Source organism: Notamacropus eugenii, chromosome 2 (genome assembly GCF_028372415.1).
Source record: "Notamacropus eugenii isolate mMacEug1 chromosome 2, mMacEug1.pri_v2, whole genome shotgun sequence".
NCBI lineage: Eukaryota > Metazoa > Chordata > Mammalia > Diprotodontia > Macropodidae > Notamacropus > Notamacropus eugenii.
In genome coordinates this window covers 56,014,193-56,031,096 of record NC_092873.1, presented here as the reverse complement: position 1 = coordinate 56,031,096, position 16,904 = coordinate 56,014,193, and the positions used below count along the sequence as shown (strand labels likewise).

The window sequence follows — 16,904 nt, the reverse complement described above, 5'->3', positions numbered from 1 at the left end:
TGGAGTACAAACCCAGTAGTGATTTAACAAAGAGCAGAAATAGACGAGTCGCTTTTCTTACATGGTTGCAAAGAGTTTTCCAAAAGAGCTGGACTAATCATCTACTAGTGAATGAATGAGCCTGTCTATTCCCAGCCCCTCCAGCACTGGTTTTTTCCAATTTGCACCATTTTTGGCAGTCTGATTTAGTGTTCTTTGAATTTGCCTTTCTCTGACAATTGGGGTTCTTAAACACTGTGTTTAGGTGGTTGATAATTTTCCTTTGAAAACTGTTCGTATCCTTTGGCCAGATGAATGACCTGAATTTATTAAAAGGCCTGCCCAGTGTTCAACACAGGCTTCAAAGACGAAAAAATGAAGCACTTCCTGCCCTCATGGAACTTATAGTCTGGCAAGGGGATATGATATGTACACAGATATAAGATATCCTACACAGATACCCTACAAGATAGAGAATGACAGAAGATAACATGCTTTTGAAATATTTGAGAAGAAAGAGAATCTGTCTTCTGGGGGAACTAGGGAAACTAGAGAATCTGCTCCTGGGTCACATGGGGAGAAGCAGCAAAGAGGTGCAGGCCATTGCCCCCATTCCTCTGCTTTCAGAGGGGCTTTCCTCCAAGTCATTTAGGGTTAGGGTTAAGGCCAAACTTCTCTGCTTTGCTCTTGATCCCTCCAGCTGCCTCTTGCCACGTTCATGGTCCTCAGCCCTGCCACTAAAGAGTGTCCAGGGAAAATCAGTCGTGATTTCACTGACTATTTCTGGGATTTGGGGCAGTGCTATAAAAGGCATGGGGAGCAGGAGGTAAAAATGATTAGTTAAATTTGGTTTAAAAAAATCTGCATATTCTCGCTTATTGCCAACCTTCCCAGAGTTATGTGGCAGACAAATGGGTCTGATGAACAAAGGACATTGAGGTATCTGTCCAACCTCCTCCATATCGCTCTGGGTTTCAGTATTGGTTCTAGTTCTGAGAGGTACGAAGCAATGTGCACAGCAGAGCCAAGCAACCTGCCCTTCCAGAGACTTTGCACATTGCCCCTGAGCGACCTGCTGAAGAGAGGGTCTGGGGAGTGTTACACTCAGGTAGACCTGAGAAGCTAGAGAAACCTTTATAAACACAACAGTATAATATTGGTAGACTCCAGCCATCTTTAAGTAAATCAATCATAGGCAGATAAAATAAGGATAAACTGAGGGTTCGATAAAATTACCTTGTTTTGAGGGCTGTAAAGGATTCCTAGCCATTCCAGCTATTTGAACCTACTGATCCACCTCCTCCCTCTGGGAAAGGAATCCAGCCTAAGCTGGTTGCATTTCTAAACATCAAGAATTGGCCCTCTGAGTCTGTGGGTTAGTTGAGTGAGAACCTTGGGAGAACCAGTCAGGTGACATCTTTAGGTTTCGGTGTTTTCCTCTGTAAAATGAGAGGGTCAGACTAGATGTCCTCCAAGGTACTGCCTTCATACTCCAGATCTGTGGCATCAAGGATGGAGGTCTCTGGTTAATGCCAACGTTTCCCTGCTCATCTTTCACCCACAGTCCATCCTTCAACGTTGCAGTGAGCAGTGAGTTGGTTTCCTTTCAGAGATAAAACTGCACCTTCCCAGCTCAGTGAATTGAGGTGTTGTACCTTGAAAGAAAACCACTGGAGACAGGCAGATGCCTTAGCCCTCTTCAAAGTTCCACCCAGGCACCACCATCTGTTCCGGCTTTCTCCTTCAGATTGCTGTATATTGATTTATCTGTCTACAGGGTCTGTTCCCCCAGGAGAACACAATTTCCTTGAGGCCAAAACCTTTCTTTTTTCCATTTTTGTCCTTGTGTTCCCAGAATAAATAGGCACAGTGCCTTTTTTTGTTCTTTATGAAGAGGCTGGCTCTCTGGGAGATGAAGAGGTGGGGGTAGAACACATAGGGTAGGGTCATGGATGTGAAAACAAAAGATAGCAATAAAAATCTGGCGCTGAGTCATTGATCCTCTGGTGACTTAGTCTGTTTTCGGTAATCATGTATTGACCCCTAACCGGAATCCAAGGGGCAACGTTTGGTTCCCTCATCATGCCCAGAGGACAGCTAGCCCTGAGCAGGCCAGGCTGCTTGGAAAGGGGGCTACCTCAGATGGATCCCTCTTTATGCTTGTCTCTCCCTTGTGTGCCCAGATACTTGGGAGGTCCCCTTCGAGGAGATCTCAGAGCTGCAGTGGCTGGGCAGTGGAGCCCAGGGCGCCGTCTTCTTGGGTAAGTTCCGTGCAGAGGAGGTAGCCATCAAGAAAGTGAGGGAGCAGAATGAGACGGACATAAAGCACCTGCGGAAGCTGAAACACCCTAACATCATCGCCTTCAAGTGAGTAGGATGGGGGGGGGGGGGACCTTTGCCCAGTAGAGCCTCCATCCCCGGGGGAGAAGAGGGAAATGGCAGCAGGCATGTCAGCATCCATCTGGAGGAGATTCTGTTCTCTGATCTCTGGCTGTTCAATGAGCGTTTTGTGAGTGGAGGCCGTGAGTGGGTAGCTAGGGGGCACCACAGTGCACAACACACGAGAGCTTGGCGTCAGGAAGACCTGAGTTCAAATCTAGCCTCAGACACTTAGCTGCAAGGCCCTTGGCAGGTTACTTTACTTTTGCTGGTCTCAGTTTCCTCATTTTTAAAAAATGAGACTAATTATAATACCCACCTGCCAAGGTAATTGTAAAGATACAGAGTTGGGTAATAATTGTAAAGCCCTTAGCACAGGGCCTGGCACCTGGTAAACACTATATACGTGAGTTATTATTATTAGTTACTCTAATAACTATTCATGGTGGACCTGACACAGAAATGTGACACTGGAGCAAGCCACCCACCATGTCTGGCCTGGTCTGGCCCTTCTGCAGTGTGGTTCAGTTAGGAGACAGGACCAACCAATAAGAAACCCTTGGTGCATGCTTATGGCACAATCAGCATGAGCATGAATGTGCATGGGATGTTGGAGGGAAAGGAAGCAAATGAACAGCTTATCCCCATTTCAGATGAGCAAAGCCTCTAAGTGTCTGAGGTGTGGCTCGAACCCCAGTCTTCTCCAAGGCCGGTCCTCTCCACTGCCCCGGTTTGGCCCAGGGTGCTGCTCACAGCTTTGTCCTTTGGTCCTCACCTGTAAAAGTGTGGGAGAGGTTAGGGTAGATGACCTTGAAGGTCCCTTCTAGTGCTAATCGTCTTCAAGTCTTTGAAGGGCAGATTCAGAGCTTGTCCAGAATGTTTATTCTGCACCCACTGGTGACAAAGCTACAGAGAACAATGAAGCTGAAGATAACATGTCCATTAATTCTCAAGGAACCTAAGCAGGGTTAAACAAGGATGTTCACATCTTCAGGATCATTTTCTCTTCCCACCAATACTGGGAGAGCAAGCATTATTAATCCAATTTTATAGGGAGACAATAACATTTATACGAGAATTGTGAAATTTTCAGTCATGCCCAACTCTCTGTGACTCCATTTGGGGTTTTCTTGGCAGAGACACTAGAATGGTTTGCCCTTTCCTTCTCCAGCTCATTTTACAGATGAGGAAACTGAGGCAAACAGAGTGAAGTGACTTGCCCAGATTACACAGCTAGAAAGTATCTGAGGCTGGATTTGAACTCTGGAAGATGAGTCATCCTGACTCCAGGCCTGGTGTTCTATGCACTATGGCCCTATCTATGGCCATGTTTCTACCCAGTGATTTTAATGGCGTCTCCCTCATTAGCCTGTGAATTTGAGGGCAGTGACTGTCCTTTACCTCTGAGGTAGAGGTGAGGAGAGAGGACATACCCAGGATGGGGTCCACAACCATGGCCAGGAGTGGTTTTGACTGAGCACCAGTAAGCACCTTCTAGAGGGGTGGCAGTGCTTCTCTGGGCAGGGATAGAGCGGTGATTCCAGAGCCCCTCTATGAGGGGGGCACATATGGAGAAGTAGCCAATGTGAGGGGGATGTTGGCAGCCCACAGGGAGGGGGCTGAGGCCTCATCTTGATGAAGGATGTGCCTGCTGAAACCTCCTCCAAAGTCCATGTACAAATCTGGCCATGTACACACATACACACATACAAACACACACATCCATAGAATGGAAGGTTGAAGGCAGGCTGCTTCCATTTCCTCTTGATGTATGCAGTACCCAGCCTGGCACAGAGTAGGTGCTTAATCAAGGCTCTGGACTGATTGATTGTTTGACTGATTGATAGACTAGAAGGCCTTTGAGGGCAAGGACCATCCTTTCTCCAGGACACACTCAGCAGATGCTCGGGAGATTCTCCTTGTTCATTTTTAGTGCTAATAATGTTTTTCAGACTCTCTACCATTAAAAAGTGACCCTGTATTGACATCACTGGGGCTTTATTTTTTTTCTTGGAAGGGGTGTTTGTACCCAGGCCCCTTGTTACTGCATCATCATGGAGTACTGTGCCCATGGACAGCTCTACGAGGTCTTGCGAGCTGGAAGAAAGATCACTCCCCGGCTGCTAGTGGACTGGTCTACAGGGATTGCCAGTGGCATGAATTACCTCCATCTACATAAGATCATCCATCGGGACCTTAAATCCCCCAAGTAAGTGGAACCATAAGGGAAGGAGAGAGGGAAGAGAGGAACACAGTGGCAGGTGGGAGTGGGGAGCAGGAAGGGCAGGGAAGATGCCCTGGAATTTTCCTTTGGTTGAAGGTGCCTCAAATCCTTCATTTGGAGCTGGAAAGAACCTTGGGTGTCCTTTTGTCCACCTCCCTCCTTTGGGTGGGAGACAGAGGCCCAGAGAAGGGATGGAACTTTCCTGAAAGCCCAGGGACTTGGCCTCCCAACCCAAAATTTTTTGCATGTCATGTGTTTGACAGGCTTTGGCTCAAATGGAGAGGATGAGTCCTTCCCTGGAAGGGCTCCTGGGACCCTGGGAAACTGTCAGCCAGATTCTCAACCCCCCTGGGTTCTCCAGAATCTTTATTTCTCACTTTCCCTATGTGGTGACACTGTGTACTCCTCCTACGCCCATGGATGGATTCTGAAGCCTTGGGGAGATAGTGGATGGTTCAGAAAGAGCACCCAAAGTGGAGTCACATGAGCTGGGCTCAAATCCATGCTTGACCGCTTGCTACCCTTGGGACCCTGAGCAATTCACTTCTGAGTGTCTTAGGCAGGATTTGAATTCACATCTTTCTCACTCAAGGTTCAGCACTCCATTCACTACATTCTCTAGTCCAGGGGTGTGGAACCTGCACCTCCAGGACACATGGTCCTCTAGGTCCTCAAATGTGGCCCTTTGACTGAATTCAAACTTCGAGAACAAATCCCCTTAATAAAAGGATTTGTTCAGTAAAACTTGGACTCACTCAAAAGGCTGAACCCAAGGACCTAGAGGGCCACATATGACCTCCATGACACAGGTTCCCCACCCCTGTGGCCTAGTCCTTAGTGTGCTAATGATATGAAGGAATATTTGTAGAGTAACATGGTTGGATGAGATGATGTCTAAGTCCCTTTCTGGACAAACCAATTATCCTACATATCATTGATAAATGGATGAAAAAACATTTATTACAGGTTTACTCTGTACTAAGCAGTAGGGATCACATACAAAAAGGATGTCTGTCCCTGGCCTCAGGGGGTGGCATTCTTAGAGAAGGAAATAATATCTGTGGAAGAGTGGTGGCCAGAGGAATATTTTGGTTTGGAAAGTTACAGGGATGGTGTCTGGAGCTACAGGGGAGCAGATTAGCACACCCTTTGTAATAGCAGTGACGGTATTGATTTAATTATGGATCCAGAGCTGGAAAGGAGAATGAGGGTAGGATTAGGGTACATGCACAGCTACAAAGGGGATGGAAAGATGATTGGGGTGGGGGGTGTAAAGGGAAACTAACTGGGGCCAGCCTGGATGTGAGCCATGTGAGGCCCTCATTAATCAGGATTCCAGGGCCTGGAGCATTAGAATAGATCATTGACTTGTTAGAGCAAAAATCAAAATTAACATCAGAGTGGGAGAAAGAATTAGGATGAGGAAAAAGTCCTGCCTGCCATTACAACAGCTCCAATCCAGCCTTTAAGCCTTGGTCTGAAAAAATGGGAAATGGATAAAAATAAAAATAAGTTTATGAAAAATATTGAAATAGTATGAAACAATTGTCAGAAGAAGGAGACCCAAACAGCCAAAAAGAGACTAGCCAGCAAACTCTTCATCCCTTTGCCAAGAGAGACATGGTGGCTGAAGGCAAGGCTGGGTTAAGATACAAGCTCATTTGGAAAACAACATGGAGAATGGTGGTAGATGATCATAGCCAACATTCAATGATAAACAGCCACAGAAGGGAAAAAATACCCTGGAGAGCACTGGGAGGGAGACCCAACCACGCCAGTTCATCCCAACATCATTTACAGATACCAGCGTCATTCCTCTCCTTTGATGACAATGGAGCTCCCACCTTGAGGGGTGGAGTCTCACCCTTCAGCACCCAATGGGCTAGAATGAGGCAGGGAGAGTTGCTCTCCAGAAAATTCAATGGGAAGAAGAAGGACTGGACCCAACCAAGTCTACACAGAATAAACCTAAACTGGAAGAAACATCAGTTTTAAAGACAGTCAAGGATCCATTTTCCCAAGTTCATCAGGAAGATTCTGATGCTAAAATATTGGGAAGTCACCTCATGTGTTGCTGTAAGAACATAACTGAGAACACACAGGTGTCTGCATTTTTCTGCTCATGCAAGCTCCCCTGGTATAGGTCAGGACCACCTCCCATGTGGGACCACTTGGAATCTCTCCTCTCTCCCATCCAACTTCCAAACAGCAACTGATCCAAACAGCCAGATGATCCCTTCCCAACACTGAGGCTTCTGAAATTCTTTCCCAGTCTAGCCAGAACAGTTTTCCCATGTTTTAGATGCTCACAGAACAAAGCAGTCCCGAGCTTTGGTTATGCCTGCCCTGGCTCAGATGCCCATCTGTGCTCTCCTGTCTCGACACTTAGGAATTCCCAGCCCTTCTCTCCCATTGCCAGTACATGCTCCCTTTCCCAGGGAGCCCTCCGAGTATTGTACTCCATAGCTAATGGGCCTCATTTGTTCCATATTGTGAGAGGGATTTTTTTCTTAGCAGTTAATTGTGGATTCACAAGTGTGCAGGAAGTTGTAAGCCTGGCATTTGTGAGTCCCCAGGAGCACGGGTAACCACAGCCTGAACTCTGCAGAGGGGAACAAGACAGAAACCCAGACTTTGAGCCATCATTGGTCATTCCAGGTGCAAAATCCTCCATGGGCTCATCTCCGTGGCGCCCTGACTTCTCTGGGAGTCCATGCAGAGCTGGCTGCACCATCCAGGCCACATGACTTGAACTCCTGGTCCTTGCGAATCACCTCCAGCACTTGAAACAGAGAAGGACAAAGAACACAAAACAGAAACAAACTCCCTAGGCTCATTTCTCATAGCTGAGTAAAAGAGAGAGCAAAGAAAGGTTGCCCTTCCCTCAAAGATTCAGCTCATGACTCCATGCTGCAGATGAATGGGGATCTTCTCCCTCTGGCCAGAGCAGAGGAGGAGAGGACTAGCTGGCTCAGGCTGGCCAGGTTAGAAGACAGCAGGGCATGCAGAGGCCTCCATGGGGGGCCTCTCAGAGGCAATTGTCTGTTTGGCAGAGAGTGATAGCAGGTCCCTCAGCTTTTTGATCTGAGCATCTGAAGCAACCTGGTTTTCCAGACTGTTTGCAAAGGACTCTTCCTCTGGAATGCTCTTGAATCTTCCCCATAATGTACCCTTTCCCACCTCTGTGCCTTTGCCCAAGCATGTACTTTACCAGATCAATTCCTTCTTGGAATAAGCCCTCACCAGTACCTGAAATGCTCTCCCACTTCATGCTAGCTTCCCACAGCTACCATCTTCTGAGGGAGGCCAGGCCTAGGCCTGCCAGGTCTGAGAATACCCTCAGTTCCTGTGTCCTAGTTCTGTAGAGACTGTAACTCCAATTCCATGCCCCTTCACAGTTGAACATAAGGCCCTGAAGGACCTTGTTGTACCCAAGTGTGTGGCAGAGCATATAGTCCTATGTGCCGTGTGGTGGACTGTGCACAGCAGGTACTCAAGTCATGCCTGTTGAGCTTAATTAAGTCCCTCTCATCTTTTACCTCTGAGCTAACCTGCAGACTTTCTGTCTATCTGTCTCTCTCTCTTTTAGTGTATTAGTCACTCATACGGATGCAGTCAAAATTTCTGACTTTGGCACCTCGAAAGAACTCAGTGATAAAAGCACCAAAATGTCCTTTGCTGGCACCGTGGCATGGATGGCACCCGAGGTGATTCGAAATGAGCCAGTTTCAGAAAAAGTGGACATCTGGTGAGCAGCTGCCCCGCTGCTGGCTCCTAGGTGTTATCTCCCTTGGAGCCCAGAAGCCTCCCCTGGTCCATTCCTCTCCAGAAGGACTACTGAATACCCTTGAAGGCCACTCCAGCTCGGAGAGCCTGGGATCACATGGAAATTAGCAGGACATGGGGGAGAAATGAGGTTGTGGCCTCCTGATAGCCCTGGAAAAGGCCTGTCATTGATTGGCAGCTCCTGGGGGCAAAACTATGTCCATTTCTCTTATCTTCCTGTTGTTCTCCAAGCCTACTTTGCACACAGCAGGCAGCCTGGTACAGCAGGCAGAGAATACTGGACTTGGAGTCTGTAAGTCCTGAGTTCAAATCCTAACTAGCTGTGGGACTCTGGGCAAGTCACTTAACCTCTCTCTGTGCCTTAGTTTGTTCCTCTGTCAGATGGGGACAATAGTACCTGCTCTACCTCCCAGGATTGTTGTGAGAATTAAATGAGACTAGTAAAGCACTTAACACCTTCAAACCCTCTAGAAGGGGGGACTGTGAGGTCCTTGTTATCCGCAACATCATTAGGTGATTGATGAGTCTTTATTACATTCAATTTCTTTAAATGAATTAAAAACAAAACCACAGTTGGAAGTTGGAAGCCTCGAGTTTGATGCCACACAGTCACTTCTCTAGTCACAGTGACCAGAGACTGGAAGACCTGTGTTCAGATCCTGCCTCAGGCAATCACTGGCAATGTGACTGTCTGATTTCTTTGTGCCTCAGTTTCTTCAATTGTAAAATGAGGGGGCCAGCAGGCTCTAGAATCTCCTCTCCCTCTGGATCTTGGATCCTGTGATGTGTCGGGACGCCAGGTCCTTTCCCATGGTTTCTCGCAGAGCCCTCAGCTCTGGGGCTGAGAATGCCAGCTCTAAACAAGCAGCCACCAGGACTGTAGCCGGCTTTAAGATGCAGCCACCAGCAGGAAAGTGATCTTACAGGCCCCATTGACCTGGGCCACACCAGAAGAAGGCGGGGGTTTATGTACCCCCTTTACCCAGCCTCAGGGACAGAGAGCCAAACAGCCGAGCTTCCACCAGGGAGAAACCCACTGCCTTCCATTGAAAGCACAAATCCCCTGATTTCTAGGCTGTAGGAGTGTACACAGCTCTAGGGACCTCAGAGGTCGTCATGTCTGACTCTCTTATCTTACAGATAAAGAAACTGAGGCATCACAGAGAGTTTAAGCAGCTTGCCCATGGCCAAAAGGCCAGTAAACATCTGAGGTTCTTGTATTTCTTGTTCCCAACAGTCACTGACTGTATCCCCACCCCCCCAGATAAAGCCATTTTCCCTACTATGTGTTGTCTGAGAGATTGCTGGGTTTCTCTCTTTTTCAGGTCTTTTGGGGTGGTGCTGTGGGAGCTGCTGACAGGGGAGATCCCGTACAAAGATGTGGATTCATCGGCCATCATCTGGGGTGTGGGCAGCAATAGCCTGCACCTGCCTGTCCCCTCCACGTGCCCCGATGGCTTCAAGATCCTCATGAAGCAGACCTGGTGAGGTGCCCACCTGCCCAGAGCTCCCCAGGTGGCCAGGGCAGGGGAGGAGGCCAGAGAGGGAAGGCCTTGATTCCATGCCCTTCCTCCAACCCAAAGATCAGCATAGAGAAGAGGCAATCCATGGCAGATGCACAACTCTCACTGGAGCCAGGTTCTTTGATGGGCAGGAACTGTCAGATCTCAGAAAGGTTCTGAGACCCCCATGGCTGCAGTTTTTGCTTGGCCAAGAGGCATCGTGGTGCACTGCATTCAGATTCTGACTCAGATAATTACTGGCTGTGTGACCTGGAGCACACATTCAGCCTCTCTGGGCCTCAGTAAAATGAGATTGTACAGGGTAACCTCTAATGTATCTTCTGGCTCTAAACCTATGAGCCTTTGAAGGGAAAGAAGAAAGGAAATAAACAGGTATTCATTAAGTGCCTACTAAGTGCAAAGCACTTCACACCTATAATCCTACTAATCCTCACAAGCACCCTGTGAGGTAGTGACTGTTACCATCCCAGTTTTGCAGGTAAGAAAACTGAGGCAGGTGAAGGTGAATACTTGCCCTAGATTGCACAGCTCCTAAGTATCTGAGGAAGGATTTGAACTCGGGTCTTCCTGACTCCAGATGCCACCTGGACTGAGTTGAAAATGCCCATCACAAAACAGCAGCAGCCGCCTCCCCCACCTCAGTCTTGGAACTGAGCTCACCAACTGTTTCTTCCTTAACTTTAGGCAGAGCAAACCCCGAAATAGGCCTTCTTTCCGCCAGACACTTCTACATCTGGACATCGCCTCTGCAGATGTGCTTGCCACGCCTCAGGAGACCTACTTCAAATCTCAGGTGAGTGGGGAGATGCTGTGAACTGGTCCCCTCCCCTGTGCATTCACAGTTCTCTTGGCAGCTCACCAAGCCTGTCCCCACAGTTCCTCTTGCCAAGAATCTCCTGGCTCCCTGTCACCTGGAGGACAAAATGCAGGCTCCTCAGCCTGGCATTCAAGGCCTTCTGTGTTGTGATTGCCATCCCACCCACAGTGCTCAGTGCTCCAGTCAAACTGGCTTCCAGGCCCTTACACCATCCCATGTCCCATGCCTAGAATGCACCCCCTTCCTTCCTCTCCCTTGAGGAGGATTTTCCCAGGCCACATATAGTGTGCCTTGCGCCACGTCGGTGTTTACTAAATGGAATCGACGAACTGAATCCCAAGCTCTCTTCAAGGCCACGTTCAGGGATCTTCTTTCTCCAGGAAGCCTTTGCTGATCCCTCCTATTTGCTGATGCTCTTTCTCTCCTCAGGCTATCTGATTTTGACTTATCCGAGTAGATACTGTGTAGAATCTAAACTCCTCTAGTGCAAGGATTGTCCATGTTGTGTCTTGGCGTCCCCTGTGCCCTCTAGAGTGCACAGAGTGGGTGCTTCACAGAGGACTATCCACTTACAATGAATGGTTCAGTTGGAGCTGTTTGACTGCCACATACTTTCTGGCTGGCAGCTCCTCGCCATCCCTGATAGAGTCTTGGTCACTGAACAGGAAACTCCTTTTTTTTCTACATTTTAGGTTCATGTCCCACCACCTGAGGGTCGGCCTCTCAGCTTCTGCCCCTTCCCTAGGTCAGTTACCCAGTCAAACACTGCTCATCATTGCTGCTGAAGTTGTCCAGCACCTTTGCAGCCAGGAAACAAGCCAGCAAACTTGGCACATGTTTCTCATCACTCACACATACCTAAAGATAAAACCTGCCTGGAGTAGTTAAGTCAGGTCCCCATTGCTAAAGAACCTTCCTCTCCTCCTTTATGGGACAAGCTGTCATACCTTTGCACAGGCTGTACACCCTGCCTGGAATACTATCCCTTTCTTCTTCCACCTTTTCTACCCCTGGTTTCCTGACACACTCAACTCTTCCTAGAGGAAATCTCTCCTAATCTCCCATTCCCCAGTTTTTAGTGCTTCCCCCTTCAGATGACCTCATAGAAACTTATCTACAGAGAGAGCTTACCTGGGATCCAAGAAGACCTGAGTTCAGGTCCCACTATGGACAAATACTGGTCTTGCAGCCCTGGACAGGTCCCTTTACTTCCCTGTGCTCTGAGCCACCCTTGGGGAGAAGGCTGGTACATAGACCTGCATTGATGGTGGAAGCTTCCTCACTTTGGGTTCCCCTTAGCCGTGAAATCCCGGGTCTCATCCGTGTCCCTTAACTTATACCCATACAGTACGATGTGTCCCCACTGTGGAGTAGAAGCACCGGAAAGGCAGCAATTGTCTGTTTTGTCCTTGTATCCCCAGTGCCCAGAACATGCTCTGCTCCAGGAGTGACTTAAACCATGCTTGTATTGGATGGATTGTACATTACAAGTTCAAATAACCACAGAAGTCCCAGATATCCAGAGATTTTGTTCTAGAGAAAAACACCCCCTCCTCCATCGCAGGGGCCTCCTTCTGGCTCCCTAGAGTTGCCCCTGGGCAGCTACAGTGCTGATTATGCCTTGGTTTCCCTTCTCACAGGCCGAGTGGAGGGAGGAAGTGAAAAGACACTTTGAGAAGATCAAAAGTGAGGGGACTTGCATACACCGGCTGGATGAGGAGCTCATTAGGCGCCGGAGAGAAGAGCTCAGGTCTCCTCCAGGGCTCCCCTCTTTATCTTTCCGCTCTTCTACCCCCTCACCCCCATGCCTTTTAAGTCCTTTATTGATCCTCAGTAGAGCTTTTCCCTCCTTTTTATGTCATGTCCCCAAAGTGGCACCCTGAAGGGCTCTGGCAACTTGGGGAGCCGTCACTCACCCCCATCTCCTCCTGTGTTCCTTCCACACAGCATCCTTCTGATCATAGAGTCCAGGAAAATGGCATCCATCCGTCTGCCCATTTGTTCATTCTTGGTTTTTCCTTTTAAAATGTTTGATTGATGCTCTTTTTAAACACCATGATTGCATCCCATCCATGTCCCCAGCTTCTTTCCCATACTCTAAGACAGACAAGCACAGGTCAGCAGCACACTTTGCGGGTGGATATCTCCTTGAACCTTTCCTGTTTTTCTAGGCATGCACTGGATATTCGGGAGCATTATGAGCGGAAACTAGAGAGAGCCAACAACCTGTACATGGAGCTGAGCGCCATCATGCTGCAGCTGGAGGTCCGAGAGAAGGAGCTCATCAGGTGCGCAGCTGGCCTGGGTCTGGCCCCCAACTCCCCAGCTGCCTTTTGTGGGCCCTGGACAGGCCACCCCAGGAGCAGGAACAGCTCCTGACCTCAAAAAGCCCAGCCTTGCCTCACCAAGGTCCCACAGGCACTCCATGGACGACACTGGATACTGAATAAAATAGGGACAGAGGGGCCTCAGCAACATAGCAGAAAGATTAGGGGGGATCCAGCTGCCACTCTGAGCTTCCCTCTGGGGCTTTCAATGTGGTTTGGATACCAAGGTAGCACCCTGTAGTCTGGCACCAACTGGCCCATGCCCATGCCCGTGCATCTTGGACTCAGATCCTTGGTGGGAATCTGTCATGGCCTCTTTACACCTGCCATGATAAGTCTCATTGTCCTGACAGATCTTTTCCTTCTTTAATGCCGTGTCCTCTGGAGGGTGACCTGAGGGTTTATTTTGTTTTGGAGGGAAATAGAATTGGGTCCTCGTGTACTTAAGAGACTGACATGCAGAATTCAGTTGAGTAACTTGGGGATAATATATCCCTTTTCCTTCTCCTCTGAATTACCTGGGTACGTGCATAGTTTTCCAAGCCTATCAAGAGTACTCTGACTCTGATAGCTCCAGCCAGACCTGCCACAAATAAATAAATAAGTGAAGAGCCTTTTCTATCAGTCCCTTCCTTATGCCTTGGTTGAAACGGGCCATTTCATCTTCTTACACAGGCGTGAGCAAGCTGTGGAAAAGAAGTATCCGGGGACCTACAAACGGCACCCAGTGAGACCCATCATCCATCCCAACACGGTGGAGAAGCTGATGAAGAGGAAAGGAGTGTCTCATAAACCGGGACTGCCAACAAAACGGTGAGCGGCCTCTGCCCACAGCCATTAGGGACCTTGGGGAGCTCATCTATTCTACTCTCCTCTTAGTATAGTGTTGACCTGAAAACTTAAAAAGAAAGGCAACAGGCTGAATGCATACATTTTATGATTTAATTAATTAATCAATTCCCTATTAAAGAAAATGGTAACATAATGCATTATGGAGCCAGAAATGTTCTGGCTACCCAGTGCAGAAATCTTCTGGCTTATATACATTTTGCCGTGAGAAAGGAACTCTCCTAGTTGAACAAATCATAAATTTAGTAAGACAAGACAATTAACAAAGTAATGTTGGTCAGGCCTTGGGATTCCAGCTGGGTAAACATATGTCTCGGTGATAAAGAAGGAAATCCCACCACTAGTGAGTGGCAGGCTTCCTGCCCTAAACAGATAACTGACATAGGAAAAGGCTAAACAAAGTTCAATAGAAATTACGACCTAAGATGTCTATTTTTCTTTACCATTAATATGCCATAACATAGTATATGTCTATAGATAATAAGATACAAAGGAAAGCCTCATTATTCAAGATATAGTGTCTTAGGTTAAAGGTCTCCTTAAGGAGTGTAGAGTCGGCCTTGGCTGGCTTTTGCTGACATAGGAAGAGGCACTCTCTGAGTTTGCTTCAGAGAGAACAAAGAGATTATTCTAAAATTTTATATTAAACATTATCAATAGTAAGAAAACAGAGCCAGAGTTATGGGACTAGCCCAAGGTCAGGCAGGCCATAAGTGGCCGAGGCCCCTAACTCCAACCCCGTGTTGGGTCCCCTGCCCCCTCTGTCGGTGGGTCCTGAGCCCATGGCCACTTGTCAGGGATGCTGTGGAGGTAATTCCTGCTCTGGGATGACCTGCACATTTACTGTACACCAGGTCTGACCTACAAAGAAAATGTGAAACAGTCATCACCACTCCTTGGCCTCCGTAGGATTCCATTCTAAGGACCCTTGTTGGGAGGGCTGCTGTGGGGTCCTGACGCATTCCCTGGCCTGCCAGTCAGTTCTCTGGCTTATGGTTTGAGGACTCCATCTGATTCTACTTTTAAACAAATGAAGACAGCTTTGCCTGTCTCCAGCCCTCTGGCACCTCTCCCAGGATCTGAATATTTCCTGGTTATTTAATTAACAACTAAACTAACAATGGGGAGATTAAGGGGTACCAGCCAGCTCTTTTGGGGTCCTGGAGCCAGGAGGCCCAGAGTTTGAATTCTGCCTCCAGGGCTTCGGCATTGCATGGCTTTGGGCTTCACTCTTCCCTTTGTGCCTCAAGCCTGAGTTTCCTTTTCTGTAAAATGGGAGTAATAATCTCTCACCATGTGATGGTTGGACTCGGATGAGAAAATCCTTGTTATGTGGTTTGCCGACGGTCAGGAGGCCACTTGTCTTTGTCCTCTGTGGCCTCACCCTGGGATGCAGCTAGGCGCTCGCTCGCCGTCTTGGAGTTCTCTGTTCTCCATTTCATCCTCTCCTCCCTGGGCTGATGACTCCTTGTCCTTCTTGATAGAGAAGCCAGAAGCACAATCTGGGCTAGGAATTCCCAGGGCCCAGGTGCAAATTAGGCAGGATTCCCCTGCCATCCGCAAATCTGAGCCTCAGAGTCACCGCCTCGGGCTTTGAGGGGTCCAGGGCCAGCTGGGGTGACCCTAAACCTGGCCAGCTCCAAGGCCAGACAGCATCTCTGTGTGTCACTGGGGACAAGGCCATGAGCCTCCTGCCGTTGTTACAGAGTGTACAGGGCCAGGGCTGGGGGACCCTCCCACTATCGCTTTTTGGTGTGCAATGTCCATTACCATCCCTTGGTTTGAGTCTGGCCTCTCCAGGGTAACACCTGTCTTCTCTCCCAGGCCAGATCTCCTGCGCTCTGAAGGCATCCCCCCAATGGAGGCAGCTCCCCAGGCATCCCCGGTGTCAGGGAGCCCCAAAATATCAACCCCGGGCAGCAAAGGCCGATACCGCAGCAAGCCCCGCCACCGCCGTGCCAGTAGCAAAGGAAGCCATAGTGACTTTGTGACCATCTTGAAAAACCAGCCAGGCCAGGAGGCCTCCCCCCAGGGTACCCCTCCTTGCCTACCTCCTGCCCCTCTCTATCCTCCCCATCATCCCAGCTCCCAGCCACAGCAGGACCCCCAACCCTCAAAGCCCTCGCCCCATGAGCACCACCCCAGGCTCCACCTGCACGGACAGGACATTGCTAGCTGTGCTAACAACCTGAGGTACTTTGGGCCCGCAGCAGCCCTCCGAAGCCCACTCAGTAACCACGCTCAGAGACAGGTGTCCGGCTCCAGCCCTGACCTCATCTCCACAGCCATGGTAGCAGACTGTTGGAAGGGCTCGGAGCCCCCGGGGGGCCTGGCCAGTCCTTGGGCCTGTTGTCAGGCAGACCCCTATGACCCTTGCCTCCAGTGCCAGCCAGAGACCAGCCGGCCATGGGAAGCGTCTTCGGAGCCAGAGGCCCAGAACTCCGGCCTCTGCCGGCCCACAGCCCCAACCCACCATGGCCTCCATGAAGCCGGGCAGGGCCCTGATGAGACGGAAGCATCCTCCTTCAGCACCCCCCAGCACATGACCCCTCAGATGCTACCTCGAAAAATGAGACCCCTTCCCAAGGTAAGGCCCATAGCAGGGTCTGCGGGGTACCCTGCTAGGGCTCCTTAGCTGTCATTAGGAACAGAAGCCCTCTTCATTGATTGTCAAGTGACCGATTGATGGCCGAGTCTCCCTCTGCCTGGCACCAGGGGTGTCTTCTGAGCCCTGCTGTCAGAGGAGGCTGGGGTACCCCTCAGAAAGGTAAGAAAGCCAGACTGGGGTCCCAGCTCTGCCACTAAGCACCTTGGATAAGTCACTACTTCTGGACCTCACTCCTCCCCTGAAAACGAGGAGGCTCAGCTACATAATGTACCCCAAGTTCCATCCAGGGCTGATGTTGCTGGGTTTAGAGCTGGAAGGAGCCTCAGACATGATGGGATCCCCCTGCCTCAGTTTATAGGGGCATCTTCCTGTCTCTCAATTCTGTGGTTATCTGGTATCAGTTCTCTCTGGT

General features: G+C 49.2%; 1 protein-coding gene across 7 annotated transcripts in view; it reads left to right on the top strand.

The window, feature by feature from the left end:
- Positions 1-16,904, top strand: part of MAP3K13 (mitogen-activated protein kinase kinase kinase 13) — a 182,883-nt gene that overhangs the window by 160,515 nt on the left and 5,464 nt on the right. For all 7 annotated transcript variants that reach the window (XR_011973978.1, XR_011973976.1, XR_011973975.1 and 4 more), the window contains 9 exons: positions 2,163-2,346; positions 4,376-4,567; positions 8,172-8,330; positions 9,694-9,852; positions 10,576-10,684; positions 12,349-12,458; positions 12,880-12,996; positions 13,711-13,848; positions 15,709-16,471. Coding sequence is in view for 1 of the 7 variants with exons in the window: in XM_072640413.1 (XP_072496514.1) it covers positions 2,163-2,346; positions 4,376-4,567; positions 8,172-8,330; positions 9,694-9,852; positions 10,576-10,684; positions 12,349-12,458; positions 12,880-12,996; positions 13,711-13,848; positions 15,709-16,471 (1,931 nt within the window). In the remaining 6 variants the exon portion in view is untranslated. The remainder of the gene's footprint in view (positions 1-2,162; positions 2,347-4,375; positions 4,568-8,171; positions 8,331-9,693; positions 9,853-10,575; positions 10,685-12,348; positions 12,459-12,879; positions 12,997-13,710; positions 13,849-15,708; positions 16,472-16,904) is intronic.